Source organism: Lepidochelys olivacea (genome assembly GCF_965140295.1).
Source record: "Lepidochelys olivacea isolate rLepOli2 genome assembly, chromosome: 14".
In the NCBI taxonomy this organism is placed as follows: domain Eukaryota; kingdom Metazoa; phylum Chordata; order Testudines; family Cheloniidae; genus Lepidochelys; species Lepidochelys olivacea.
The window spans coordinates 2,874,431-2,890,045 of NC_140424.1; the positions used below are offsets into that span (position 1 = coordinate 2,874,431).

At 52.6% G+C, this 15,615-nt stretch overlaps 1 protein-coding gene across 5 annotated transcripts in view; it reads right to left on the reverse strand.

Annotated features, from left to right (window-relative positions):
* Positions 1-5,881: 5,881 nt before the first annotated feature.
* Positions 5,882-15,615, reverse strand: part of CEP131 (centrosomal protein 131) — a 29,911-nt gene continuing 20,177 nt past the window's right edge. For all 5 annotated transcript variants that reach the window (XM_084646968.1, XM_084646966.1, XM_084646964.1 and 2 more), the window contains 10 exons: positions 14,863-14,965; positions 13,449-13,650; positions 12,818-12,925; positions 11,924-12,041; positions 11,485-11,559; positions 9,893-10,035; positions 8,437-8,614; positions 8,067-8,263; positions 6,309-6,369; positions 5,882-6,179 (listed from right to left, as the gene is read on the reverse strand). In XM_084646968.1, coding sequence (XP_084503094.1) covers positions 6,105-6,179; positions 6,309-6,369; positions 8,067-8,263; positions 8,437-8,614; positions 9,893-10,035; positions 11,485-11,559; positions 11,924-12,041; positions 12,818-12,925; positions 13,449-13,650; positions 14,863-14,965 — 1,260 coding nt within the window. In that variant the 3' untranslated portion in view covers positions 5,882-6,104. The remainder of the gene's footprint in view (positions 6,180-6,308; positions 6,370-8,066; positions 8,264-8,436; positions 8,615-9,892; positions 10,036-11,484; positions 11,560-11,923; positions 12,042-12,817; positions 12,926-13,448; positions 13,651-14,862; positions 14,966-15,615) is intronic.

Genomic DNA, 15,615 nt, shown 5'->3' on the forward strand with positions numbered 1-15,615 from the left:
TTAGAGGTTCTGTTAAATGCTGTGAATGATTTGGCAGGGAACACGTCACAGCCTGCACCACAGCCCAGGGCTAGGGCTGTTGAGATTGTGGGAACAGGTGCGGGAGATCTGGTAGGCCCTTACGGCTTGTTATCCCAGGAATTGGCTCAGATGGATGTGGCAGCTTCCCGGCAGGGTAGCTCCACATCTCAGTAGGGTTGCCACGCCCTTAGCAACTCCTGCCCCCAAGATTGGACATTAGTGGCTAAATTGCAGCCCCATGTAACTGGTAGACCTTACATGGAAGTGGGGCAGGAAGAAACATACAACAGTTGCTAGTATTAATTGATACTGGAGCGGAGGCAACTCTGATTAAATTGGTGTAGGAGGATGTGCAGAAAGGACAGAATATTCCTTTATTTGGCTTTCAGGGCACAGGAGTGAAAGGAATTTTATTGAAAAACCTGCCGCCATGGGTGATAGGACACTAAGTTTTGGACAGATACAGTGGTCTGTAACAGCATGACTGAAAATGGTATCTTAGGTACAGATGTGGTACAGCAGGAGAAATGGATAACTGATCTGGCAGGAGGTTGGCTGTGGAAAGGGGAGACAGGGATTGTGAGCGAGCTGGTGATTTTAGGACGATTAAGGAAAGGAGCTTGCAAAGCCACAGAAGCTGGGTGCTACCCGATAATGACTGGACACAAGAGTTCCCTATGGTGTGGGCCAAGAAGAAATCCGAACTGGGGGCAACATGCAGCAGTGGAAATTGTAGGAAAATCTGTAAAACCTGTTCCTCAATATTCCCGTCCTGCAGAAGCTGTTCCGCATATAGAAGAATTGCTACAGAATTTAAAGGAACAAGAAGTGGTGGGGGAGTGCCAAAGTCCATACAATTCTCCGCTCTGGCCTGTGCAGAAAGCGGACGGAAAGTGGGGCCTCACAATTGATTATAGAAACATCAATGCAGCTATAGTCCCGATGGCACCAGCAGTAGCTAATCTCCCAGCTATACTGGGTGAAATAGCGGCAGCTGCTAAATGATTCTCTGTATTGGATAGTGCTATTTCTTTGCCCTTTCATTGACCCCTGAGAGTCAGCCTCAATTTGCTTTTACATTCCAGAACAAACAGTTGACATTTCAACGTGTCCCCATGGGTACCATAATGCTCCAGCTACAGCACATGCACACGTGACAAGGGTGTGGGCTCAGCTCCCTGATTTGGATAAGCCACAGGTTACTTCTTATGTGGATGACATACCGATAATAGCCGTTGCCCCGGAGGAGTGTAAACATCGAACTAAGCTGGTCCTGGCAGTAGGGGAGAACACAGGCTTTAAATTATCCTGGGACAAGGCACAGCTGGTACAACAAGAAGTTGAATACTTAGGTATATCTTGGGACAGTGGTAAAAGCATTATTATTAATTATGGGAATCCAACAAAAATGGCATATAGTCTACCACCCAAAGCGTGCAGGAAAAGTGGAAAGGAAGAATAGAGAAATAAAAACAGCCTTGACCAAGCAAATTCAAACACAAGGCTGAGACTGGGAAATTGCTTTACTCACACTCCTGATGACCATGAGAGCCCTGGGACAAACTGAAAGGAAGTATTCACCTTTTCAGTTAATGACAGGTCAAGCTATGAGGACTCCTGAATTCGTATTCCCACCTAGAAAACAGATACCTGAGCGGGTGCGAAGGAAATTGGAATTTGGAACGGAAAGGAGGTAACCTCACCACGAATTTACCATGGAAAAATGGTTGGTGGGGACTATATGAAATAAACCAAGATATATGTTGGCATCGAAAGGAAAAGGGTAATGTAACAATAAGCAACCAAACCCAGTTTATGGACCAAGGGATGTGGTGCACTAGTGGAGATATAACTCATTTCCAGTACAAACAATATCAATAGCACCCTCAAATGACTAAAACCTTTATGACTCGCCCTAGATTAACATTGCCAAATTTGGGGGAAATAGAGTGGAATGATACAGATTGGGATATGGAGATACAAACTAATCAAGGCACACTGGACCAAATACAATGGTCAACTAAACTAATAATATCTGTAAAAGGCATGCTTGCTCGAAAGTAGAAAATTGTTGAAAAAGCTGTAGAAAAAATAAGATCTCAAATGTGTGCTTGGTATGATTTTGTATGTCAGGTCACAACATGGAATGGAATTGAATGGTCAATGTTATTTTGGATTTCTGGAACTGCCGTATTATTCGTTTTATGTTTCTGTTGTGGATATCAGATGTGTAAGCAATATAAGGAAATACAAGCTTTGTGGAAAATTTATAAGATTGAGTTGTTGGATTATGCTATGAATCATCGTAAAATAATGCTTTAAGTTTTACAGAAACCAGAAAAGGAGACACATGATCGAATAGTTAGTGTACAAACTGCAGGTATGATTGATGCAATATTACAATTATCTTTGGTAACTGAATATCGAATGGGGGACTGTTGGGATGGTGCCAAATTGGTGTGGCCGGGCTGAATGAATGGCGTGAGTATAACTTAACATGTCGTAAACATGGCTGAAGGGCTGCTGAGGATCCTGGGAGCAGGGTCCCTTTAAGCAGATTTGATAAAGGACTGGCAAAGTCTGCGTGTATAATCAATACTGAACCTACTGGTCGGCAAATACGGGCCCATGCGAAAGTAAATATCACATGTAGGAAGTTCCAGCATGGAGCACAAGTTGATTTGGTTGTAGTGACCTTACAGCAAGGAGAGCCAGTGAACGACAGATGAGCGAGTAAACGTCGGGTGATCTTCGTTCGGTACCACCACCACCCCCTAGCCCCTTCTAAAAATCCTAATCAGGTAAAATTAGTCACCACACACCCCCTGGGCATGCTTTTAAGGCATGTGACTCCTCTGAGGAGAAAGAGTAAGAATCAAGCAAAATAAATTACTGTGGTTTGGATTCCTTAATTGACGCTTGAAGAAGCAAAGCTGCGAGACAGAGCAGCCAAACCTCTGCTCCGTGGGCTCCAGAGGGATCTCAGGGCACAAGGCCTTGTCTCGAGGTAATTGGAGACAGACCAGAGGGCTGAGAATAACAGTCCGGCAGAGAAGAAGCCATCTATAAAATGGTAACCATCTTCTCTGTTTGCCAAGCAAAAACTGCATGAGGCTAGTGCAGGGCCTGTTTGTGAAAGAGAGACTCGTTAAGAGGAATGTGTCGCTCTTAATATCTAACACAGGAGTTATGTGCTTAATATAACCCTTTACCGCTTGTGTAATTCCTTCTCAATAAACTGCTGTGTAGTGAAGATAATTATTGTGGACCTTTTTCACTGGTTTGACAGTAATCTTCTCCACCGGGAACCAGTAAAGGTCCATTTCAGGGGTAGTAGCACCCCCCTTTTGTCAACATGGGGGCTACCCTTTCCCATCCCTGATCAGGGTCCCCTCCTAGGAATGCTCAGCACCCTCCATTCCCACTGCCTTCTTAGAGCATCCAGCATCATGCAGGATTGGGCCTCAGCTTCCCTGCCGTGGCAGATCCAGCAGCATCGAGTCCCCATCAAGCTAAGAGAAGTAAAGGCATGGAAGTTATTTCAGGGAGTTCCTCCATGCCTTCCTTCCCCCATTGTCTCAGCACCTTCCTGGAACAGACACAAGAGAAGCAGCCCAGCTTTCCAAACACCAGCAGCCCAAGGCCACCAGTGAATTAACTCAGCAGCGGCGCCTCCCAGTAGCTGGTCTGTATGAAAGAAAAACATCAGCTCAGCCTAGGAACAATGTCCTGTTTCCCTAGGCTAGAGAACCAGGATACACCAGCCGGCCACACAGCCTGAGAACCAAGGTGAGCCAGATGGTGAGCTCCTGCCAGGGAGGAAACGGACCCAAGGCTGAAGCATGACATTTCCTGGAGCTTTCCCCACCCAGCCAGGGATCTGGAGACAGAGTGAGACCCTGGCTGGATGGCAAAAGCTCCTGGAAATGTCACGTCATCCTCCAGGGGCAGAAGCAACAAGGAGCACCTGGGCTGCACCTGTTGCCTCAGGATCCCTATGTGCTTTTCAAGCTGGGATCATCCGGATGGAGAAATTGAGGTACAGAGAAGAGAAGTGACAGCAAGTGGACTGAGGTCTGCTGTTAACCAGTTCCCTGCTCCTCCCCAGATCACGCCCTGCTCCCAGCACTGACAACGCTTGGATGGTGGTAACCAGCTCAGGGGTAGTTGCCAATAGTTCACAAGTCGGCCATGGGCAGGATTCCCTTAGTCAGCAGAGCATAAATAATAGGTAAGAAAAGGGGGTGAAAAACCCATCCTAGTCCTAGGAGGCCCCAGAGCAAGTGCCAGTCAACACACGCCAATGCTCTAACAGTCCACACAACGGGTCTCTCTCAGCAGGTTCCCGGCCATGGTGAAGTCTGAGCGGCATCCCAGGGGACCCTGCTTCTCAGAAGAGCAGGTGCAGCAGAACCTCAGGGTTATGAACACCAGCGTTACGAACTGACCGGTCAGCCACACACCTCCTTTGGAACTGGAAGTACGCAATCAGGCAGCAGCAGAGACCAAATCAATCAATTAATAAAGCAAATACAGTGCTGTACTGTATTATATGTAAACTACTAGGAAAAGGGAAAGTTTAAAGAAGATTTGATGAGGTAAAGAAACTTTTTCTGTGCTTGTTTCATTTAAGTTAAGATGGTTAAAAGCAGCATTTTTCTTCTGCATAGTAAGTTTCAAAGCTGTATGAAGTCAAGGTTCAGTTGTAAACTTTTGAAAGAACCACCAGAACATTTCATTCAGAGTGACGAACAGCCTCCGCTCCCGAGGTGCTCGTAACTCTGAGGTTCTAGTGTAACAATGAGAATGCCTCCTGTAATGCTGTAAGGGCCCAGCAAACATTGCTCAGAGCCCGGCCCGCTGTCTTGGCAGATCCTGGCACCATTAGCCGTAATGGCCGAGCCCCCTGCTTTCCCACTGCTGCAGGCAGGAGACCGGGGTAGGGGGAGGCGCTGGAATGAATGGAGACAGAGGATGAGACCCTGGGAGGGGGCTGTATCAGCCATCTGGCCTGACATGCTGAAGCAGCAGGACCTGGCTTCTGATTCCTGGTTCCTTTGGTAGCGTATTTATGCAACAGGGCCCCTGTTATGAAAGGGGGTCGTGCTAGTGGCAAGTGGTGGACTGAAGCCTGGGGACTGAATACCTCTCTCTTGGCACAGGATAGCTGCTTCTGTGCTGCCTCACCACTGCCATCGCCCAGTGTCTTAGCTCGGGACTTCATGACCAATGCAGTTGAAATGCTAGTGTTAACCCAGCACTGATGGGGGGGTGAGGTGCATGGTCTGTGTACCAGCCAGCAGGATCGCCAGGCTGGAAAGCACAGCCCTGATTGGAGACAATTAACCCAGGGCTTCTGCTGATCACCAATGGGCTAGTCATAGCTTACCCACCCCCACTGCCATGGGCTCAGTACAGCTGTCTGTGGACAGTGGCCACACCCAGAAGTGTACCATGAACGAGGAATGGAAGTCGCCACCCGGCTCGGCGTGTGTGCGTAGGGAGAGCAGAGGGGGCTAGGGCTGGCTCAGCTCTGCTGGTAGGAAGAAAGAGCACTGCCCACTAAAAGCTTTGCTCCATCCCTCTAGCCCTTTGCTGCGAAGTGCGGATGAGCCTCATTCACCACAGGCAGCCAGAGTGACTGGATCACACTAATCCCTTGCCTCTGACCAAGAGAAAAACCCTGGGATCAGCAGCAGCAGGTGTTAGGTGGAGGCCCAGGGGATGGCCCCACGCTGATGAAGAGCGGGAGGGCATGCCCTGGTGCATACCCAGACGCTGCTCAGTAAAGGAGTCAAACATCCTTTCAGCAACTGCATGGCACCTGCCCTTCTCCCCAGCAACCACAGATCAGATGGACTTTAGAAACACGCACGCAGTTTACTGTTAAAATACCACAGAGAAGCCTGAGCACGGGAAGTCTTCTCCAGCAAGGGGTCAGGCTGAGGCACAAGTAACGGAAGTTGTAACAAGAGAACAGCACAGTAGGAGGGGGAGACTCCAATTCCAACCCCGCGCACACGGAGCACAGACCCACAATGTGCAACTTCCTGGGAAATGGGAGCACCTTGGCGGCTGGGCTGCTAGTTAGTAGCCAGCAGCTGTTTTCGCTGCTGCTCTAGCACGGCTTCCAGGTGGTCTGCCCGCTTCACAGCTGCCTGGAGCACACAACAAGACAGGAGAGGGAGCCGAGGTTAGACACGTGGCAGAGGGGGAACAAGGAGGGACAGAACCGGTGCCAGAGACCCTGCCCCAGCACCAGAGCTCCTGCTTGCAGGGACACTTACTTCATACTGTTTCCGAAGAATATTCACGGTCTCCTCTTTCTTCACAATGGCCATCTTCACTCTGCACGGAGACAAAGGAGACACGGCTCAGCCCCTCACGCCCCGACGGCCGTGCTGAACACCTGATGCGGCTGGGATTCAGCACAGCAGCGGCCAGTGACAGGTGCTGGCGAGGTGACAACGGTCCCTCTCCTCTCCTGGGACTCACGTGCCCCTGCAAAACACTCATCGAGCCTATTGCGCTGACGAGGGGTGTCGGGGATCAGACATTAATAAAACCCTTGCTCCCTGTTATGACATGAAGCAGTTTGGGGGCCTGGATCAAGCTACCAATGCCGAGAAGGAGATGGCGACCTCACTGTGCTGAAATTACCCCAAATGCATTGAGATGACTTGAACCCTAATACTGCTTTTCCTTTCCAGGCTCTTTCAGGTGCTAGCCGCACTGCTCTGTCACTTTGCCAGCAGCCTATCACAGCCCTTTTGGCTTCAGCATCCCTTTGCACCAGCCTTCCTAGCGCCAACTTGGGGTGATCTTTCCCAGAGATTGTATGTAGCAGAGAGAACTGGACTGTGTCACCTTAGGACCAGAGTGTGGTCTCTGCAGCAGCCTCGGCCCCGCAGGGAGGTCACCGATGCTCATCCTGTTGGATGCACGGTGGGGAAGCCGGCAGGCTGAGAGGGGAAGTGTCTCACCCTGAGCCACAAGCATGTCAGTGTCAGAGCAAGGAGCTGCTCCCAGATCTCCTGACTCTGTCTTGTGCCTTACCACAAGACCATCCTCCCTCATCAAGAACACAAGAGGCAGAGACAGGCCCAGGCAGTGGGGAGGAGGGGACGCTCAGAGAGGCTGAAGCAGTCACACAGCCTGTGTGCAGACACCAACATACTGCTCCCAGGGCCCACTCCTCCCCAGGTACCTGCGGGGTCCTCAGCACACTTAAAGCCACACAGCGTGAAGGATGATGCCCACAGCGAGCCCCAGGAGTTCATGTCACTGCAATGCTCCACCCCACGCTGCTGGTCAAGAACCCCTCGCCCCAGTTTTGCCTGCCAGGAAACATCCAGCCCCCCTCCCACCTGGCCTCATGGTGCAGTCTCCACCTTCCCCTCCCCACAGCTGAGGGCTCTGCGTTAGAATCCCCCACCTTCCCTGACAGCAGGATCACCGACCGATCCGCTCTTCTCTGCCTTTCAGGCCAGATTCTCAGTGCTTCTGCTTTGCCATATTTGGCACACTAGGTCTACAGAGCCAGGTCTGCTGCAGGGGTGGCCTGGCAATATCCACGGCAGCACCTAATATGAGCCGATCGTAGGCCGGGTATAACTCAGTTGCTCCCAGCGCTCCTGGACAATCACAACGAGCTGCGGCATGTATGTGCACATGTCCGCACTCCTCTGCCCTCTCCTGGCAGGAACACCTACAGCACCAGACCAGCTAGAGCTGCTGAAGGTCCCCCTAGCTGGGCCAGCAAAGGAGCAGCTCCTGTGGTTCTCAGGGCAGAGGCCTGTACGTCCGGTGCCACAGAGCTACCACTGGGCCCAGAGGGATCAGCACAGTGCTGCAGAAAGCACAGGCAGGTAGCTAGCCACGGTGACCCACGGCCCGCTCCACGCAGGCAGGCATGCGTTAGAAAATGCAGTGCTGGGACCCCATGTGACGTGGGTCAACTCTGCATACGTGACACAGGCCGGGGGCTCAAGCTGCCCCCAAGCCCCAGCCTTGCAATTGCTGAGGCCAAACCCCTCAGCCCTCACCTCTTATGAACCTCCTCCAGCTCTTCGTCCTTGTCCCGTGCTATCCTGTCCAGCTCCAAGCGCTGGCGGGCTCTCATCTCTGACATCTCTACCTTCAGCCGCTTGTTCTCCTCCTCTGTCCCCACCAGTCTGTCTGCAAACTCCTGGCGAATCACTTCCGACAGGCTGCTCCTCTCCTTGGCCAGCTGGTCCTTCACCTGCAGGGGAGAGGAGAAGTTAGGTGCTCTGATGGGCATAGAGCATCCCTGGGGAGCTCAGTGCTACCCCAGGGCACCATGCAGAGAGAGGGGTAGCTCACTGAAGAGCATCCAACACACCTGGGTGGCAGTGCTCCTGCCCAGTCCGAGTGCACAGCCTGCCCCTCACCCACCTTCCTGATGTCTTCCACCTCCTGCTCCTTGTGCTTCACTAGGCCCTGCAGGTGCATGTTCTCGCCTTCCAGCTCAGCCAGCCGCCCCTTCAGCTCGTTGCAGCGCTCCTGCAGCTTCCGCTCAGACCTCTCCAGCTCCTGCAGCTCCACTTCGTACTTGTCTCGGACCCTCTTGATCCTGGGGGAAAACACAGGAACAGCCAGCCTGGATTAGAGCCGAGGCCCATCCAGCCCCATTTCCCATCGCAAGCCAGCACCAGACGTGAGGTGGAAGAGCCCCACAGCAGTAGATCCGGGATAATCTTACCCCACATTGGTCTCAGCCTGGTCTCTATGGTTAGAGATCGGCTTACACCCTTAAACAGATAGTTTCATATCCCTGTCCCAAAGATGTAATTCTGGTAACTCTGGATGTTCTTGTTGTTCACAGAAATGTTCCATCCCTTTTTGAATCTTGTTAAATTATTGGCCTTAACTTCCTATGGCAGTGGGTTCCAAAGGCTAACCACACATTGGGTGGAAAAACCCTTCCTTTCATCGTTTTTCAATTTCCCACTTTTAAACTACATAGAATGTCCCAGGGTTTGAGGGTATGGGGCAGGCAAGGATGCTGGGCAAATAAGGCCCGAAAGGGAGTCAGGTTACCTGGGGGGAGGGGGAGAAGGCATTTCAGAGCTCTGTGAAGGAGGTCAAACGAAGACAGCTTTCATTCCCATAGGTGGCCTCCTCAGCCACCTGCATGGCATTGTGGGAACCATATGCTGGGCCTGTATAAAGGGGGCCTGCCCAACAGCTATGGAAGGTCATTTGCAATCACGCCTAGCTTATTTAACCCCTTCCCAGCCATGGGTGTGGATGGGTGCCACTAAAAGTTTTCAGCAGGGAAGCATCTGCTTTGTCATTCAGCACTCGATGGTGCAAACCTTCAGGCATGCTACCTATTCACCCCAAAATTAACAGTGTTCAAACTGCACACACAACTGTGTGCCCAACTGGGTGTGCAAAGTTGTGAGTGAAGGTGCAAACTGGGCTTTTACACACACAAATCATTCGATGCACACCAGCCGGAGACGCAAGAACTCATGATAAGTGCACGCACAAATCAGGCACACAATTTCAGGCTGAGGTTCAGAAAAACTAGGCCTTTACCATGAAGCGTAAGTGAAACAGTTCTTCAAACACGAGTACCAGAGAGCTTATTTTCATTGCTTACTACTGTGTGCCTTAATTCCTGGGTCAGGGCACTCCAGAGCCCCCCAGACTCACTGAACCCCTGCTCTACTCCACTGACGTATGGAGCCCGGGGCATCCTCCCACACTCCAGTTAGCATGTTCTTGGCATGGAGAGGTGGGCCCAGCTACAGAGATGCCAGATGACTGGGTTGGGGGCCTAGAAGCACCAGGGCTCACTCACACAGGCTCAGTATATCCCTATGGCCACCTGGCCCCTTCCTACCTGTTTTCTGCCACCCTCTCGCACTCTTCCTTGGTAGACGACATGTCGGCCTCCAGGCGCTGAATGACCAGCTCTATCTCTTTGTCCCGCTCTTTCCTCACCTCCTCCTTCAGCTCCCGCTCCCGGGAGAGCAGCCAGGCCTCCTGGGGACAGAGTCAGACATGGGGTCAGGCAGCAGGAGATCCAATTACAATGCAGACTTGAGCTCCCATGGGGGGACGGCAGCCTCAAAGAGGAGTTGTTGTGATAACTAGGCCTACACATTTACCCTGTGAGCTCAACTGTGGAAAGTGACTGAAAGTTCTTATGGTGTCACAATAACCAAGACAACAAACGCTGATGGGGAAAGGTGCAACAGGAAGACAGATAATCATCCCAAACCAAAAGGCTTCTGCTACACCTCAAGGGCTGCGTTAAGATCCTGCCTGATAAACAAGAACAACATGAGACCAGAAATTATGAACCACCTTGGTGTGCTGGAAATCAGGCCAACAGAACAAGGGGATGGGTTTCCCCACCCACCACTTTTTTTTTTTTTTTTTTTTTTGAGGTCCCCCAGAAGTGACTCGGGGTTGGGGGCTACTGTAGCACTGGCTGAATGAAAGAAGGGGAAGTCATGAGCTTTGCCATCAGGGTTATCACCACTGCCATCTCCTGGGACCCTGGACTTTTTTCTTCCTAATCCTGAGAGACATCCTGAGCAGACCAGGCTAGAGAGGGGGGCCCAGGTGACATCACCACCTCCATTGGCTCCAGCTGAGTCCTGACCACGATCTGGGATGTGAGACTGTCTCACTCCTCCCACCACCTGGTGTTTTCTTTCCCACTTTATTTTTCTCTTGTCTATCTCCCTTCTTTTTCCTTCTGTCTGATAAGCGTCTGGCTTAGCCAGCCAAGACAGTATATTTTGCAACAGTGCTGCGAGCCTGTGACCAAGAAAGGCAGTGAAATGCAAGGTCCTAAATGGCCCATCGCTGGTACAAGTTTGCCAGGGCTCAGGGTGGCTGATCAGATCGTGAGCTGGGCCTGGGTCTTTTCAGCAGCGAGGCTGCAAGTGAGAGTTAACACCAGAGACTGAAGCTGCATTTTCTCTCATCGCCGTTCTTCTCTTTCCCCTTTTGTGGGTCTTTGTCTTGTCCTCTAGGAAATGGGATCGGACTTTAACAGCAGCACCAGCTCCAGCCCACTCACTAAAGTAATTCCTTCTCCCAAAAAGATTATTACCATCTTTAACACCATCTAAGAGACGGTCAGACAAGGAGGGGAGCGGGGGGGCCTTTCTAAAAATCTCTCTCCAGCTACAGGGAAAGGGAACAAGGGCTGTCAAACTGAAAGCTTTACTCAACCCTTTATATTCCAAAGGCTTTCACTGTTTTTTCTTCTTTTCTGTACCGTTACTAACAGGCGAAAAGGCTGTTGAATGGTGTGTTTGCCATGGCGCTAAACAGGCTCTGGTCTCTAGGTACCAGCCCCCGGACCGGCACTGTTTAATGCTGGACAGTGACTGGGTCATGTTAACACTGACTCTTTGGGCCCACATATTCCATCTAAATTTATACAACAGCCACATTTGCAGCCAAGTGCGCCGTTACCTCCTTCTTCATGTAGTTGGCCTCCCACGCCTGCTTCTCAATCTCCAGCCTGTCCTTCAGCACCTTCACCTCCGCCTGCAAGAGGGAACAGTAGGGTGAGAAACCTGCTCAAGGGAGCGTCACGCACCCTTGGACAGCCAGAAAGCCCCATGACTTCCCCAGGCAAGGCCCAGCCCCTGCTCCAGGGGGGCAGTTTGCTTCACCCAGCACATGGGGAGGAAAGGCATCCACACTGCTGAGAGGGGGCTTGGACCAGCCCGGCAAGCTGCACCCAATGCAGGAATGTGGGTGTCCATTCTGCACCCCATGGCTGACAGGAGTGTGGGGTGCAGCTCATTTCAAACTGCTCACACGGCCAGCCTCAGGGCACCCACGGGGCTATTCTATTGTCCCCGGCTAGAGCCAGGAAGAGACCATGCGCATGGGCTGGGGGGCAGACCTGGTGCTGCCTCTCCTGCTCCTCCTTCCCCTTTTCGTACTCCTCCTTCAGCGCCTTGGTGACTATGGAGCTGTTCTCCTCCAGCTGCCGCCTCAGCTCCTCCAGCTCCGCTCTCTGCCTGTGGGACGCAAGGTCAGCGCTGTCAGATCACCATCACAATGCCCTTCGCCAACCCATGGCCCAGCCACCTGGCAGCCCTAGTGGACCCACCAGGACTCTCACCAGGAGTCTGTGGCCCACCCTGGCTCCTTCCAGCTCTCACAGCACAAGCTCCCCAGTGAAAAGCCAGCCCAGCTACTCCTAGGCCCAGGAATGCTCGTCCCTCCACGAGATCCCTCACTGCAGTCAGACTGGGCCGTCGGCTCCCACACCATTCCAGACAGGAAACAGCAGCTGGCTTAGCAGAGCCATTCTGCTTCCACAAACCCGGGGAGCAAGAACCAGCCATCTCCACTCCCCGGGGAGCACCCTGAGAAGAACCTCACAGCTGACCTCTCCTCCAAGCCCCACCAACCAGGATCTGAGCTGCTCTCCCAGCCCTTTCCTGCAGCGTGCTTGCGACCGCATGGAGAGACTGCGCCCCACGGCACAGGCTGCAGGGTCCACCAAAGCCAGGAGTGATGCCAGTGGGAACGACAGCCCCTGAGAGACATGGGGGTTGGTGGAGACAGGATCTGGCCTAAAAGGTTCACACTCTTTCTGGACTAACAATATGGTTTTAGCTAGTCCCTTGATCAGGGAAGAGGCTAAGAACCCCAGTTTCACCAGGGGGCTGGTAATGGCCAGGCACGGGCATTCGCCTCCAGCAGCCTGGGTGGCGAGAGAGAGAGCCGGATGCCCAAGCTCTAGGCCTAGCCGGAGCCCAGACCCATCTCTGCACTGGGCTGCTCTCACCTGGCCGCCTGCTGATTGAGCCGCTCCTTCTCCTCGGCTACCTCGCTGTACAGCCTGCGGCGCTGCTGCTGGAGTGCTTGCCCCTCCTGCTCCAGGTGCTTCTCGTACCTGCGGTGGGGGAAGGACGGCTCCGGGAACTCACCCGCCCTCGCAGCGCTGTCCCTCTGGGGTTCCGAGGGTAGCAGTGGGCCTCGGATCTGCAGGGCCCCTTGCCCCTCCTCCCCCAGCAACGCCCCAGCCCCGTTATGCCGCTCTAGCTTTGCGGGAAGCATTCATTTCCGGGCTAGCTGCCCGCGCCTCTCATTTGAGGCAGATGGGGGTGGCTGCCCATGTGGGGAAGGAACTTCTGCAGCTGACATCCACCAGCAGGATGCAGGCTAAGGCGGGAGGTGGGGAGCCCTTGCTGGGATATTGGCAGCTCCTCTCCGGCTGGGGCACTGGAAGTGTCTGGCCAACGGGTGCTAGTTTATCCCAGTGGGCGGGACACATGAAGGCTTGAGGCAAAGCTGCAACTGCCCATCCAGCCAAGGGGTAATTATCTCCCCCCACCCCTCTGACTCCCACACGGATCAGAAGCAGATGGGAAGGATCCAGTGTGAAACTCTAGCCCTTCCTCTGGGTCCTTACATACCGCTTCCTGGCCAGCTCCCTCTCCCGCTGGCCCTGCTCCTCCTTCTCCCGCTCCAGGACCTCCCTCAGCTCCTCTGTCTGGCGGATGTAGCGCTGGGCTGCCCGTTCATCTGACTGAAGCAGCTCTGCCTCGTGCAGCATCTTCAGCTTCTTGATCTCCTGCTTGTGTTTGGCGATTAGCTTCTGGATCTCAGGCTCCAGCCCTGGGGGTCGAGGGGAGGGAAAGGACACTCAGCTGGTGACACTCATGGGGAAGGACAGTGGCTCCACGCAGCCCGGGTGAATGGGGCTCTCAGAGTGTAACACACTCACACCCAATCTCAGACCAACGTCCTTGGAAGGCCTGGAGATAGGACAGGCAGCTAAAGGAGTGGGAGGGAAGGGGGCGCTACCCAAGCTTTCCAGCTTCAGGACTGAATACCCTATAACATCGATGGGGCAAGCTCTGAGTCCTTCCACCAGGACCTCAGGGGACCAAATAAAACCCTCTACTGTACCTAACTCAAAGCTAACCCTTCTTTTGGGCTTCGCCCCATCCTGCTAGTGTAAACTGTCTGGGGCAGGGACCGGCAGCGTGTTGCATGCACCAACAAGTGCAGCAGTATTAATTATAGGGGCGCTGGGGAGAGAAAACTTGCTGAGCCCTGTACAGAAGTCAAGATCCTCAGCTCAAGAAACTTAAAGTCCAAGAAGAGCATGAACCAGTCACCTTATTGTCAGCTCCGGCCAAAACACAGACCGGGGGCGGGAAGAGGGAGCCGACAACAGGAAGGACAAAGGTCCCAGAAAGCGCAGTAAGGAAGGATCCTGCACTGGCCCCTAGGAGAAGGGGCTGGATGAGCTAACAGGGCTTTCCCTTCTCTAGCTGCTAATGCTCTACTGTGACGACTCAGTACTTGGCAACTGGAATAAAGGACAAAACCAGCAGGGAACCTTCACTGCTACTGTGAGCTGAGCTTCAAAAGGGAGATGACAAAGAAAAGCACAAAGGCGGGGCAGCCTCAAAGTCAGGACCAGGATATGGAAATGCACCCAGGGCATTTCCTGACTCTCCCCACCCCTTTTGTTGATTTAAGTTCCTGTTCAGGGGCATATGTCTGAAAACAGGATCTTGGCTCCTCAGAAGAGCCTGCTCTCAGCCCAATACCTCAAACCCTCCTAGCAACAACTAGCTGGGCAGTCAGAACAGCGAGTTATGGCCCCAGGCAAGGAAGCTGCAGCAGAACAGGAGATTCCAGCTCCTGCTCTCACCTGACCATCAGCAGAGGCAGAAAATGCACAAGCAGAATAGTTCTGACCTGTGGAATCTTCAATGAGGTGTCAGCAGCTCCTTATGGGTGGTGGTGTGCGTGTGGGGGGTAGGGACAGGCACACACTGGCTTGCACACCTCTGCAGAGAGAGGAACCTTCTGTACCTTTCACAGTGATTTCTTTGATCTTCTTGGTTTTCTCATCGATCCACTTCTCCCGGCGGATTTTCTCAGTCGCACTCATCAGCTCCTTGAGTTTCTTGATCTCCTGTTGGGAATCAAATATCAAACTTCAGGGACAAGATGGAAGGCAATAAAACTCCTTACAATTGCAGTTTTCCCACTGAGAGAAAAGTCCCGAGCACCAGGCAAGAGCCAATGACCTTTGATACACATGGGTAACTTGAACAGCTGCAGCCTAAGCGTGCCCTCCACAGGTAGGCAAAGACACACTGTCCCCAGTGCCTTTACCCCCCTCCTCTGATGGGGCCACTAGACCCCTGCAGAGCTCAGCAAACAATAGCAGAGGTGTTACCTGTCCTGGTAGGAAGCCCTTGGAAATGCATCTGCTGAAAGCAGCAAACAAATGAGAGCCCCAACTGGAAACATGGTTTAGGGCAAATCCAGGCTGATGGTGCCTATCTGAGAACAGAGAGAGGCACACAGGCACATCCATGCGCACGTGTAGTTACCTGCCTGCAGAGGCATGTATGGAGGGCTGTGTTCTGTTGGGGAATCTTTATGAGTACTTGATTTTCCAAACCCCTGGTTCAGGACAGGAGCATGGGGCTATAGGAGGAGGACAGTCAGCTGCACCTTTCACAGGATCTTGCAACATCACTGTTGAATCCACACGTGCTCTACAATGCCACACAGCTCTGCTAAAGGGGACGTTTCCTGGCCTTCCTGCAGCAGGCT